Here is a 14,496-nt window from a genome sequence, read left to right on the forward strand (position 1 = left end):
ACCCACCAGAGCAATGACTTTGACATCCCTTCAGATCATAAAAGAAACCCTCTTTTTACACATTAGAAAGGTTTCTATATTACCAGCAGTGTATTTATGCACTTTAGAAGGTGAGTGATTCACATCCCTTTAGAAAAAAGGAACTTTCAAAGCAATATGAATTTTGCTTTAGTCATCTTACACAAATTAAGCATTCCCCTGCTTCCTCTTAGATCAACCTAAATCGTTGGGGTTTGTTCCCATTTTGTACTTAGCTGCTAACAACCATTTTAAAATTGTGGGGAAAAGTTTTAGACCAAAACTCTGTTGTACTATTGTGTTTTCCTAAAGTTCAGGTGTCACATCAACTTTGAGTTGACATTTGTGGATTCATTAAATATTAAGTCTAATGGAATGAGCTGCTTTAGTTCACTGGTTTGCAAAGGGTAAGCTTTGGGTTCAGTCCTGTGATGTCACTAGAGCAGTTGGCTACTTGATTTTAAATACAGACACACATGGGCACATGATATGTCAGACTATTGCTGATCACACAACTTCCAGAAGTACCTGCTCTGCTGAAATCACCACAATTGCCAGGCAAAAGATGTACAATTAATTCCTTAATTACTTGTGACTTAGGTAGTGTTTACTAGACAAAAATACAGCCTAAATAATCCACTGTAGAACCTTGATAAACAATCACTGCAGGACCTTTGCACACTAAGAAAGCACAGAAAAGGGAAGGCAGGGCCCCCATCCTTCCTGCCTCACAGGCAGGACTACTTGATTACACAATTAAAAAAAAAATAAGGAAAGCAAAGGATTAATAAGTTGTGTAAAGAAATAAAAATCACACAGAGAGGTAGTTGATATGGCTTCTCCTTTTTTGGTATCATCTTTGTAACCCTAAGAAAGAAGAACATGAGTAGGTTAGGAAGACACTGCTTTTGAGTGCTTTGGGAGCAATAGGAAAGTACTTAAGGGAAAACTATAGGCCAGGTCATGAGAACAGCCATGTGCCTCTGACAAAATTAACATGTTAATGCTGCTGCTACTAAATTTGATATCAAATGAATCTATGGAACTATATATTTCAGCAAGTGAATTTTGTTTCCCAAAATATTATAGATTACACCTGGAGTTACATGAATCAGACAACAGAATAAAAAACTCTCACAGGTACACAGATATGAAACACATTTATCACTGTAATTATTTATAGTCTTGTATATGTGATCTTAAGTGGTATTTTTCAAGTTGCCAAAACTGGATATTCAGTATTTCCTTAATTGATGACAAACTACACTGAGATATTTTATATGAATTTATTTCATTATTCCAGCTCAGTCCTCAATGGATTTTATGTATTTCTCATAGGCATCTTCGGTCATCAGTTCATCAAGTTCAGCAGGGTTTGCCACAGTCATCTTGATAAGCCAACCTGTAGTTAGGAAATTAAAAAGAATTGCTAATATCCTACAAGAACAATTCATTCATGTTACTGCCTTAGGAAAGTACTCCCAGCAGGAACAACCAGCTTTGGATCACTAGAGAATCAGCCAGGTTTTTGTACAGGCAAAACAACATTTCAGTATTTTAAAAAATGAACAACCAACCAACTCATGATAAGAAATGTCCTTTTGAGTCAGAACAGTTGTGTAATTACAGTGCTGGCTGTGACAGTGGCATAGGCAGATGGTGCCTCAAAAGAATAAAGGAGTCTGACCTCTCAGTGTCATGGACTCTTACAAGATCCAGAACCCAGAAATGCAATCAAGGCAAACAGATTTAAATTCAGCCACAGTGTATATCTGAAACTAGGATGTTATAAAACAGCTGTTCAAAGAAGACACTGTGATAATGCTTTATGTTAAATTTTACTGGGCTTGAACTATATTCAGTATATTCCATTTAAGTCTCCACACCATTAAACTGAAAGAACAGGAATTGCAGAGCCATTTGTAGTAGCAAGAATCCACACAGTATTCATTATTTAAAGATAAAAGTGGCATCTTACCATCTTTATAACAGGATTTATTGACCAGCCCTGGATTATCTGCAAGGGCAGCATTAATCTCAGTCACTTCTCCTGAGAGAGGGGAGTAGAGTTCACTAGCAGCTTTCACACTTTCCAAAGCCCCAAACTCATCTGAAACAGAGAATATGATTGAATGTTCCTAAGGAGAAAACACAAAGCACTTCCCTTTGTTCAGTTAGACACTCTGGTGATGACTCAAGCAGTAAAGAAATGTCTGATCTTGTGCAAGAAAACAGATTGAAGTCACCCACTTTATGACAAGGATCAGCATTATTAAATTTGATGATTGTGCTCTTGAACTCTGGGGAATTTGTGCTAGCTGGCTGCTACAGAAGGGACAGGAATTCCTTACATTTGGGTAATCCTTTGCCTGAAGCCCACAGCACACATGATATTGACTTAGAAGGAACAACACCCAGCTCTTGCTGCAAGAGACTTAAATATGCCTTTTATCTACAATTTAAACCTTTTAATTTGTAATTTGGTTACAAAATCAACAAAGCCACAATTTCAGCAATCCCATTTTTCCTTCAGAAACACTATCAAGTGTTATATCTGCACTCACTGGAAAACACACATTAGTATTCAGAAGCACCACACTGGAAGCACCCAGCAGCTCTTCCCTTTTTCCTGTTTTGTAGGGAGTTGTGGAAATGGTGCCTGGAGCAATGTTAATCCAGAGCAGCCCTCAGGCACAAGCAAACAAGACAGAGGCTGAAGGAACAGGGAGCTGTCACAAGAGTAGATAGGCACCAGGACAAGGGATCTGAGAACAACTTGTTCTGGGAAAGCTTGGAATTAGACTGAGGCCAGAATGGGTAGAAAAGAGAAGAACTTAAATGGAAATGAAATTCCTTCAAATAAAGCAAAACTACAAGTTGGTTAATTAAAATCCTACACAGAGAGACCTTTTGTCTAACAGTCAGCATTCAATGTAATAGATTTGGCCAAAATAGTTTGATGGGGTTCTATTCCACAAGAAGGATAGCAGAAGAAAGGCCTTCTACTTTACCTCATAAACCCCCAGTTCTGTTTTAAAAATTGTCTCCAAATAATGACAATTGTTTCTTCATATACTACTGAGACAGCTCTCTACATTAATATAGGAAAAGGCTTTTCATTTCTTCCTGTTAACGTTCACTTTCTTTAACAGGAAAAGTTGCATAATTGAATGATTAAGAATGTAACAACTTGTACACCACCAACAAGCAAAAACTCTGTGAACATATTTGATACCTCAAAATTACTGAGTCTCTATATTCATAGAAAAATTAGAGCTTGATATAAATTTGAAGTTTCACATCAAGCAATTCACAAAGTGCATAACTGGAGAATTACAAATCAATGCTTGCAAGTTCAGATCAAAGTACAAATATTTTGAAAACAGAGTATAGATAAAATTATCACAAAAATATTTTAATGCTTTATTTTTGAATCAGTATCTCCACAGTTTAAAAAGCTTGTATTTTCTGCTGCTAAGCACAGTCTGACAGTGAGAATTTAAAATTAAAGCTGTCTCTTGTAGAAATACCTAAATTTATTTTGCATCCAAAAGCTTTATAATGGTATTAATAATCATAAATATGATTTCAGAAAATTTATCTTTGCAAAGGAAGAGTGGTTTGAGTAGAATAATCACTTCACGAGCAGCTAGAACTGAAACTTACCATGTTTACTCAATTTTGTCCCAACTTCTGGAAGACTACAGTAAACAACGTCTCCTAATGCTTCCTTAAAAGAAAAACAAAAGCATCGGAGCATACTTTAACAAAACTACACACAGGAGAGAACTGATACAGTGACTCTAGAATCTGCATGTAAGTATTCTCTGTCTCTAAATATTGTTCTCATTCTTTACAGATTGTATATTTTTCACTTTTTCTTAGCAAACACTTAATGTGAACAAACTGTCGTGTTATCATGCCCCAAATACCAAATTACTGTTTCTCTATTACAGTGCTAATAACCCTCAGGCTCAATTCATCTGCAGATTTCTTCTGGCAGAATGAGGAATAACATTGACTGATCTTAGCATCAGCTACAGAGAGCTGTTAGCACACAGTTTGTCCTCACTGACTTCATTGGGACCCTTAGCACCATAACAATGGGCTCAACTCTTCTCTGACACATGTAACCCATCTCACAGATACTCACCAGAGAGTATCAGTTATTGACAGAAACCTGAGATTAAAAGAAATGCTGCTTGTCCTGAGAAACATTAATTCCATTTATTGATGGCTTGTCCCATTCCTTTTTAAGTTTTACATACAGCCCAGAATTTTCCTGTGACTATTCCGAATCAAGTACAGCATGAGAACAGAAGTCCAAAGGAACTCCTGTCCTAGAGTAAAACCTCTATGCCATGCTGTACATCTGCTCACAACTGTTCTTTAGCCAGGGGGATTTCACCATATTTGTGTTCAGAGGAAACCTGACCTAAAAGCAGACACGATGTCCTCTTCACACAGCCATGAACTGCTCAGGCTTGGACCTGAACATTGAAGTCTCCCACCAAGTTCAGCTCTCCACAGGTTCAATCTGAGGCCATTAAGACCTCATCAGAATGCTGAGGTGGCACAAATATCACAAATAATGCTCACTGTGTCGCATATGCAATTAAAGCAATAAAAACACCCCCGTAAATGTCCAAAGAGCAAGGACAGAGCAGATAGGCATAAATAAATACTGCAGAGCTGGGCAAGGGCAGAGGGATCAATACCTGTGCAAAATTGCTGATTCCTACTGTTCCAATGCCATTTTCCACAGATATCCACTCGTGCTTGTCTGTGAACTTGCGGGCTAAAAGGAAACAAACCCGACATTTCAGAAAGAAGTGACATGTTGCTCACTTAAACACAGTAACACATTTGCAGCCTTAAGCTGTGGGGCTTTTCACTGAGCTTGTTCATTTTTCCTGGAAAATATTTTAACCAGCACATGCAATTTAGAGAGAAGCTCAGAACATGCTCAGTGACAGGGCAGAGGCTCACTGGGTGTCCTGCTCAGAGTATTATCAGTTCCTGTGCAACCATCTGGAGACTGATAAAGTACAGGAGCAAAAAGAGCAGTTCTACTTCAAACAGAAGTGCAAATCTAAAGCCTAGATGTGTATTTTACTCATAGTTATACATGTCTATGAAAGCATAGTAGCTTTTCAAACATATTTAGTGTTGATTTCTGATAACTACTTATTGTGGCTGGGAAGGCCAGTGTTGGTGACTCTAGAAACACTGTGAGCATTACAGCATCTCATTAAAGTGCAAAGCTGGCACAGTTCTATGTATTATTAAGGCAAATTAATATAGCACAAATTAATAAGGCAACTCATACTGACAACTGCTACTTAATAGACTTTGCTCTCTGTTAATATTGTTACTGTGAGAAGAACACAGTTGTTATTCTATATCTCTATAAAATAGTTCTGTTAAAACCTTGTTAAGTTCTGTCACAGCAAGGTTACAATTCTCCTTACATTTCAGATCTGGAAGATTCAAGACAGCTTTATTAGAGGCAATTGTTTTTATAAAGTCATATGGAGAAACTTCAAAAGAAGTAACTGAAGCAAGCAACATTTTTCTTGCTAACATTTTTCCTGGAACTTTTCTTTCTCTGAGAATTTTCAGCCTGCCATGTCTGTTTTCTCATTTCTACACAATTTCCCTATAGATGCCTTACTACCTTTTTTTTTTTAAATTTTAATTAATTTATTTTTATTTTCCACTTGCAGCACCCATCCAGTCAGGCAAGGGATGTTGTAAAAACTGCTGCTGAAACAGCTTCCTGAGGGATTGGTGCCACAGTAGTACAGCTGCATCTTCCTTTTGAGTTCAACTCTCCTCTCAAGCTCATCCTGTGGGCTGAACTCTTTAAGGCAAACACCAGAGAAACTACACTTCTGCAAATCCTTGTGTATTTTCTAAAATTATACGTGAAGGAAAACAGAAGCTCTCACTGTAGACCTGCTAAAATCTTTCCAGACAGTCAAAACTTTAAGCTTCTTCAGCTGCAGTGATCCTCTTGTGTCTGAAAAGTTCAAGAGTAGCAAGTCTCAGATAAAGCTGTTTGTCTTAGATAGGGCCTGAATTTTATAGAGCTCCGTAGAACAATATGTGGGTTTGCAAGTATAATACACAAACAAACATGAGTAAACTGCAAACACAAAGTATTTTCCTATGAATTATCAGTCAAAAATACACAGAATTTCACCTAGCATGGTTTTCTATAACTACAAGAAATCTCATTACACACTCTAATGAACAGAGTCTTAAATGTCTCAAATCATTTTGTGTCAAGATGCTAAAGCCACGGGAATTCTATTGGAAATGAGTAATGAAGTGTAAGAATGGAGAATGACAATTGACAAATCTCAAACTCAAGCTGAACATTAGTGATGTTACACATGGCACAAAGAAGCCAAGCAGTACATTTTTATTCAGGATAATAATAGTGTATGGAATCTGTTTATAAAGCAAGGCTAACAAAAAACCCCAGAATATTTCACACCACTTTGGAATACAGCAGTGAAATGTCCCAAACAGTTAGAAGAGCACATAACTTTCTTGCAGGACAAAAGAAAAAAACCCAACAAACCAAAACAAAAAATCGTGAAAAATTAAAATTCTGAGCATGCAACAAAAAACACTGCAAATGAAGTAAAGGTCAAATTAAAGACAGTTAATCAGTAATCTCAAAATTTGAACTTTGAGCTTATGTGGTCAGCCCATTAAATAAATCAACCTAAAGGAATATGAAATGTCAACGCATACCAAATCTCTCTCTGCATTCTTTTACAGAAGAGCACCTGAATTTACTCTAGCTTCATTCACTTCAACAGGACTTTGGTTTAGGCTTAATTAGCACACTCTGAATTTGGCCCTTCATTTAGTGTAGCCTGCCTCTATTAAGTATTTCATATATACCTGAAGAGTGAACTCACACCTCCACAAAGAGGCATACAAAGCTTTTCCTCTCTGCCTCAAACAAAAGCACTGTTATTCCTTTGAGTGATGTGTATAGAAAAGCAATGGGTACATTGGCCAGAATAGTGAACAACAGCTTAGATCTTAACTCAGTTTGCAAGTAATAAACAATAAATAATATTTCTTTCACTTGCAGCAGAAGGCAATTAAACAGGTATGTTTAAGATATCTGGAGAGAAGTGGATGAGCTCTTCTCAGTGGTAGTCATTACTTTCACAGCCTATTCTCCTCCTCTTCTTGCCCAATTTTTAAACATTTCTGTTTGCTAGAGTACCACAGATTTTGTTTTTCAGACTTTCGTGCATAACTTCCATTCAAAGAGAGCTTTGACACCAGCAGATGCTTTCAGAATGAACTACACCAAAGGCAAAATCACAGCAAGCAGTGATGCACGGGTCCATCCCCTGCCGTGCCGCTGGTGCAGCTGTGGCTGCACAGGAGCCAGAGCCAAACCTGCGCAGCCCCGAGCGGCTCAGGGCCCTGCGAGCCTGGCCGGCTCTGTCTGTGTGCCCACACCAGTCCCTGCTGCGGCTCTGCCTCCGCCAGACACCCACCCCTGCCCCTTTCTTGTGCTGCTGGTGCTCCTTGGAGCCAACACCGGCTGTTTGTGAGCGGCAATCCCGGGAAAAGCCCTCCGCTATTTCGGGCAAGCTGGCGTGCTCCAGCTCGGCCCGCTCTGCGAAGCCTCTGTGTGGGACCAGAGGGGACTGAGCCGCTTTGCTCAACCCTGCAGCGTGGGGATGAGGGTAAAAGTTTCTGGCCAACTAACGGAGGTGCAGCTGCTCCTGTGGGAGCGCCAGCAGCGTCCGGGCCAGGTGAGGGGCGCTCGGGGTTCAGCCATCTTGCGAGGTTCTCCGGGCCCCGCCGGCACCGGGGGGCTCCGGGCGGCTGCAGCATCGCGCTCCGAGGGCCGCCGGGACACGGCGCGGCGGGAGGCAGGGGAGGAGGGAGGGATAGAAGGAGAGAGGACGGCTGCCACCCGGGGCCGCCAGCGGGACCCTCGCTCCTGCCGCTCCGCGCACCCAGTCCCGGCTGGCGAGGGCTTCCCCCGCGGGCTGGGCCGGGGCGAGCCCCCGCAGCCCACCCTGCCCACCCTCCCGGGCACAGGCACCGCCGGCTCCCCGCAGCACCGGGCCGCTGTCCCGCCCGCCCGCCGCGCACCTCCCTCCCTCGGGCCGCCACTCACCGGCCAGCAGCAGCGAGCTGGTGCCCAGCCTGCGGGCCGCGGGCTCCCGCGGCGGCAGCGAGAGGAGCGGGCAGCGCGGCGCCAGCACCGGCCCGACCCGCCGCAGCGCTCGCCACGCCATCTTTGCCGGGGGCGGGCGGGGGCGGTGCCGGCGGGAGGTGGCGATGGCGGCGGGGCGGGGCCGGCGGTGGCCGAGGGGACCCGTGGGGACGCCGTGGGCCCTTGGGGAGCGGCCCGGGCTCGGCTCCGCGCCCCGGCGGCAGCGGGCACCGGGCCCTGAGGGAGCGGAGCCGCCATGTTCCGTGCGCCGCCGCGGCGGAGACTGAGAGGACTTAGCCAGACAGTGCAACAGCCGCTCGGTGTTTATTAAATAAATACAGGCGCCAAGTCTACAGCAAGTGCACGTGGGACGTTTCGCCTTAGGGTTACCGCTATTTCTTAGCTATTATTACAGAGTAGTGCCGGCAGCGCTTTAGGGGTGAACGCCGCGTCTTTTTCCCAGAATCGCGCAACAGGCTGAGTTGGAAGGGACCCACAAGGATCGAAGTCCATCTCCTGGCCCTGCAGAGACACCCCAACAATCCCACAAGGGCCTGAGAGCATTGTCCAAATGCTTCATGAGCTCTCCTTGGCTTGGGGCCGTGCCCATTCCCTGGGGAGTCTGTTCAGGGCCCGAACACCCTCTGGGTGAAAGAACCTTCTCCTAATATCCAGCACAAACCTCCTCTGACACAAGTCCAGCCATTCCTTTGGGTAAACTCATTTTAATCAGAAGCTGTAATAACCTAAGCCTACAGCCTAACCTAACTAACCACTGCAGCTAATAGCAAACAAGTAAATCATTTGCCCACAAGCAAAGTAACTTTTCAAGATGCTCTTCTTTCACTTGCTGACAGGTTGTTCCAGTTGTTCGCCAGTGACCGGCTTCTCTTCCTTCTTGCATTTTATTCCAAAGAAACTGAAGAGTTTCATTAGCATTAGATCAGCAATCTCCTCTTCTTCTGAAGCCTGAAATAATAACAAATATGTTACTTGGAGGTGCACACCCAAAGTGGATTCAGTCTCTGCTGAAGCCAGGGCAAGTTGCAAGACAAAATCTGTACTTGAGGTGAAATATGCCAACTTTCAGCAGAGCATGAGTGACTGCCAAGCAAAACATTGTGCCAATATTTTTATCCAGACAGAAGCCCCAGATGAGTATGGACACTACAGAAATTTTGGCTGTCAAATCCCATGGAAATCTCTCTACAGGAGCCTGGAGTGCACTTGCCAGCTCCCATACAGCTCGAGGTATACACAATGAGACATCCACCATTTTGAGATGAAGTAAATGAGATAAATGAAATATATATTCTATTCTATCAACCATATCCTTTGTTTTCATCTCCCTTGACTTTATTTAAAACATTTCTGGGCAGTACTGGAGTGTTGAGATGGATTTCACACCACACTATCAATAGCTTGAATGGGTCAGGCACTCACAGTAAGAGTTTTAAAAGGAGCTGTAAAGCCTCATGCACTTCAGTAGCAGTTTTGGCACTGATTTCAATACAGCCCAGCACGAACCTAAGAGTTTTTTGATGGATGTAGTATGTGAACAGAAGACTACAAATCAGATCTGAACAGGGACTCATCTGAACAGGAATAGACAGTGTAAATCTGGAAAATCTGAAGTGTACTTTCTGAGCAAATGTTGCCTTCTGAAGATTGGACTGAATTTACATGGCTTTCATCCATGGTTGAATACCTGAGTAAGCACTGAACAAAAAATGTTAAAAGCAAGAGAGCTTAGATGAACAAACCTGGTAATTCTTCTGCTCCTCACTAAAAGCAACCAGAATCACCGAAATGAACAGATTCAGTACCACAAATGTCATAAAAACGATGCAGGATCCAATTAAAAAGGAGCCTAAAATTGGATTGTAGTCCAAGACCTGCATAATGCATAAGGTAAGACATAAAACAAACAAAAAGCATACATACCTATCTACATACATACATACAAGCAGTTAAGACCCAATAAGAAGTCTATCACCTTGAGAATCCTGTGTCTAATCAATTATGACATATTCATTATACACATATATAAATTTTCTACTCTAGTATTGCCCTTTGTTGATATGATACAGTACAAAGACAACAGAATATTTTATATATATGTGTGTGAATATGGGCAGTCTTTGGGGGTTTTTAAGTATTTGCATTTAATTGTAATGGTATGCCAGTTTCCTGTGAAAGTTAACAAGCCTGGAGATCTGTTTATCCACAGAACAGCTGAAGCTTCCTAATGCCTCAGCTTTCAAAATAGGTGAAATCCCTGTATGCATGTCATTTATTTTACTGTATGCTTTACAAAGAAGCACAGTCAGACTGTAAGAGACACTTGTAAACCAAAGGTTGTAAAAAATCAAAACACTCATTTTTATATAAACTACATAGGAATGTATTTTCATTATTAACATGAGTGGGATGTAGAGTTGAAAATGTGCCAAATGTGCTAAATGACTGATCTTCAAAGCCACTCATATCCTATGGGATCCATTGTCTAAAAACATACACCAAGGAGGAGTTCACAGTCAGAGATGTCCAAAAATTAATCCACAAAAAATGTTAAAAGGATATTGAAATATTTGAAAGATCTTACTGAAAGTGGTATATAAAGAATAACAACAACAAAAAAATTAACATAAAGTTCTCTTGTGGAAGGCCTTGCCTTTCTTGGGAAGATAGAAGGGGTGTTCAGAACAAACACAGGGCTTTCCTCATATTTCTATCTGTAGCTTTCTAAGGAAATTACTCAAAACTTTTTGTAATCAATTAGTAACATCTCTAGTAGAAATTTGAGCAGGTTTCTTAATGAAAGGTTCATTATGAGCCTCCTTGTGGTCAAAATAGAAAATGAAAGAGGTTTCACTGGATGTCCTTGTCTTGCTCAGAAAGGGTGACTGCCTTAGGGAGCTGTGGAGCTTGCAAAATTAGATTAATGTTTAGCACTAATTGAAAGTCCTTCTATTTGCTGGGTCAATGCATATTTGATAGCTGAGATGCCAATTGTATGGCTGCAAACTTCTCCAAATTACATGTGGTACCTCCTCATAGTTGAAGATTCCCAGCTGAAGACTGACCATGGTCTCTGCTGAATCAAGGAGGGTTTTGTAAGAGTAGAGCTTCCAGCCAAATATCAGGTTTGCCTGCAGAGGACAGAAGTCATGTCTTGTGTCATGATCAGAGTCCTTGCTGCAAAATGTGTTTAGCTTGAAGATCTTTATCATAGATTTGAGAATGTCTTGTATGTGCTCAGCCTGTTACTAGATATGTAAAAAATATAACTATTTCCCACTTATAACTAGCCAAACAGAAAATGGCACTTTCTGAATGCTCCACAATTTAAGCTTTATCCAGAAAATAATTTTTCCAGTACTTTGTTCTTTGTCACATCTATTGCACATAAAAAGTCCTTATTTTTCAGCTCAGTGTTTGATTTTTCACTAAATTTCAGTTTGCTAAGGACAGAGTGGATGTTTTAACTTCTCTTTCACTCATACAGAAGACTTGGGCTCCAAGCTGCTGAACTAAGATATAGACAGGCAGCTTTATTCCATTTTACATGGCAAAGCTATGTTGCTTTTGGCATTCAAAAATAGTTGATTTAACCTGACAGTACCCGGGAGCAGACTGCAGACAAGAGAAAGCACTGTGGTACTCACAGCAATGGAATAGGCAAGGAACATGACTGCAATTACAGTGATGAACCCAGAGATATCACCCCATGCCCTCCTCAGTGTTGAAGTGATCATGTTCAGTTTAGGGTTGAGCCTCAGCAGATGCCACAGTTTCACTGTGGAGAGAAGCACCAGGAATGCAATCAGGTAGCCAAGAACTGCATCAGCTCTTGCTGTTTCACTGAAGTTTATGGAGCTGTTAGGAAAATAAAAAGAAAATGCATAATATACCATGCACACAGAATCCTTTGAAGTGCATAAATGGGTATGCTGGAAAAGCCAGTCACCCTGTGCTGGGATTTCAGTAGAGACCTAATGAGTTCCTGTTTGAGTGTTCCCACTTGCACTTCCTACTGTGTGCACACAAAAAGTTCAGTTGTGCATGGCTAACATTTTTAAGGAGAGGAGGTTGAGGCTGTCGCCCAAATTCTGCTCATTATTCTGTGATTCTGTAATTTCTTTCCTGAAAGATCTTTTAAAAGACGTTATAATTTTCCATTCTGCACTAAGTATTCCATTATTATCTCCTAACCAGTGGCTTTTTACAACAAAGAACAAGGCAGATTATGTGTTTTCTGGGTGGATGTCCTGTAGCAGAAAGGCTTGTTGGTTCACAAGAGGGTGATGCAGACAGGAAGGGAACTTGGTGCTGAAGTCTGCTGTATTTTATTTGAGCAGTATCAGAAGAAAATCCTATTGCTGATACAAATCTAAGGCCTGACACACAGGCTTCATTAATACATAGCCATCTAGGATAGTAATATTTAGCACAGAAAAGGTGCTGTCTGGGAAGAGGAAAAACAGATTTATTTCTGCATAAGTAGCAACAACAAAGGGTGCAGTAAATAGCATTAGTACTTACTCCTCCTTGTGTTCCTGGTAGTAGCTGATGTCCCTGGCCCCAAGGACCGTCCGTTTCACAAACACTGACAGAGCACTCCAGCTAATCAATATAATGGCCATCTCCAGGAGATTCCACTTGCTGTGGAAGTATCTCCATCTCAGACTCTGCAGCAGCTTTCCCTGGGAGGAGTTTTACTGTTTCAGTCTCATGACTCCACACAATGCACCTCTGAAGATTAGGGCAATGCCCTCCACAATAAAGCAGATTGCTCTGCATGAATAAAACTACATCTTGCACTAGATTCTCATTATCTTTCTCAAAAACAGCATCCAAGCCAAAAAAAGTGTTGCCTTCCTATTATTTAATACTGACACTGTACCTGATTCAATCTTGCATTGGTGTAGCAGCATCAATGCTACTGAAATCAAGTACAGTCCTAAAGCTTTTGTAAATGCAATTAACAGCAGGCACAAGGTCATGCTCTCAAGCAGACTCTCCAGTGGGGCTCACCTGTACTATCATGTAGTACACAATGAAGAGGAAATAAATGATTTCTGCTGCAACCACAAAGATATGGAGGCTGTCGGTGTAGGGGTACAGCCGGACACTTTGCAGCTCTGCACTTGTGAAGAAGGCCCCTAAAAAAGAAAACAGGGGTCACCTCAGGGCTTCTTCTGCCTTCATTCAAACAACTCAGTTCACCAGTGAGACTTCTGTACTTGCTTTCACATCGGTGTGAGGCTGAATTCAACCATCAAACTAAGATTTAGACTTGACTGTATGAGTAACCCTACAAGGGTTTGAAATTTTCCTCAAACAGGAATTTCAGAGAGTCAAGGCTTTTAGAGTGGTTGTGCTTGTCTGCTTGAGTCTTGTTTGATAGTACAATAGTAATCCCAGCAGGACTGAGTTTGGATTGGACTGCAAATGGAGAAATACAGCAGGAGGACTTCGAATTTTTTTAAAAATCTGAATCTCATTCTAAACACAAAATGAGCTCAATTTGGGCATTTTCCAATACTTGGACACAGTCTAAGGAGGCTGCTCCCAGACTAAATGTTTTCTTACACCCCCTAAACCAGAATCTGCTTTTACTCTTCTCTTTGTTGTATCCAGATTATATATTACATGATTACATAGCTATACATTAGAAGTCATCAGGAGCAAAAAACCCAGACCATTATTTGCATTTTGGTCCTAATATTGTATTGATTCGCTGAAGTGATTAGGAAACAGAATTTTTCTTGTTCCTGTTGTGTAAATTCTCAAGATCAAGTTTCAGTGTCGTGTTTTCTTTGTCAACAGATGACCACGGCATAAGCAAACATAAGATATTCCATTATGGTCTATATCACTGAGATGCTGCATTTTTCCTAAATGGTTTAAAAAATTTGCATTGATTCTCTCATGATTAGATTTATTAATGCACTTGTGTTTCCTGAGGAAAGAACTAGGAAAACACTGATAATGCGTAAATCTACCTTCTGTAGGTGCATTTCTTGCTGTCTTCAGAAATGTGTAACTTAGGAAAGGCTCTCACCTAAAGCATTGCTTTCAAACATCAGGCTTATAATGCAGAACAGGTTCACATTGGCATTGTAGACTGTAAATTCAACAAACACTGCTCTTGTGAAGGTGTCAAGCCAGACATTGTTGAAAAGGTACTGGAGAATTCTGCCAAAAGAATGTGTAACCAGTGATGTAATTCATACAGGAATGAGACAGTATCACATGGAGGATGCACTGAT

General features: G+C 41.3%; 2 protein-coding genes across 2 annotated transcripts in view; both read right to left on the reverse strand.

Annotated features, from left to right (window-relative positions):
- Window positions 1-1,290: 1,290 nt before the first annotated feature.
- On the reverse strand, window positions 1,291-8,308 carry GCSH (glycine cleavage system protein H). The gene is made up of 5 exons (XM_066557315.1): window positions 8,183-8,308; window positions 4,737-4,816; window positions 3,685-3,748; window positions 1,997-2,128; window positions 1,291-1,420 (listed from the first exon to the last, which is right to left on the reverse strand). Exons 1-5 carry the CDS (start codon window positions 8,301-8,303, stop codon window positions 1,323-1,325), a joined length of 495 nt encoding a protein of 164 aa, XP_066413412.1. The 5' UTR covers window positions 8,304-8,308; the 3' UTR covers window positions 1,291-1,322.
- A 756-nt stretch (window positions 8,309-9,064) lies between these two features.
- The window catches only part of LOC136561279 (polycystin-1-like protein 2), a 35,601-nt gene continuing 30,169 nt past the window's right edge, over window positions 9,065-14,496 (reverse strand). Inside the window, 7 exon segments of the mRNA XM_066557522.1 lie at window positions 9,065-9,190; window positions 9,985-10,116; window positions 11,272-11,373; window positions 11,890-12,100; window positions 12,767-12,927; window positions 13,259-13,386; window positions 14,289-14,422. Coding sequence (XP_066413619.1) covers window positions 9,065-9,190; window positions 9,985-10,116; window positions 11,272-11,373; window positions 11,890-12,100; window positions 12,767-12,927; window positions 13,259-13,386; window positions 14,289-14,422 — 994 coding nt within the window.

This window comes from Molothrus aeneus, chromosome 11, assembly GCF_037042795.1.
Source record: "Molothrus aeneus isolate 106 chromosome 11, BPBGC_Maene_1.0, whole genome shotgun sequence".
NCBI classification, from domain to species: Eukaryota; Metazoa; Chordata; class Aves; order Passeriformes; family Icteridae; genus Molothrus; species Molothrus aeneus.

Excerpts from the sequence above, each read along its gene's own strand:
- GCSH (XM_066557315.1), bottom strand. The coding sequence starts at position 8,303 with ATGGCGTGGCGAGCGCTGCGGCGGGTCGGGCCGGTGCTGGCGCCGCGC. Across the intron at positions 4,817-8,182 it reads CAGCTCGCTGCTGCTGGCCG|CCCGCAAGTTCACAGACAAG; the intron begins GTGAGTGGCGGC and ends GTTTCCTTTTAG. Across the intron at positions 1,421-1,996 it reads TAAATCCTGTTATAAAGATG|GTTGGCTTATCAAGATGACT; the intron begins GTAAGATGCCAC and ends TCCTAACTACAG.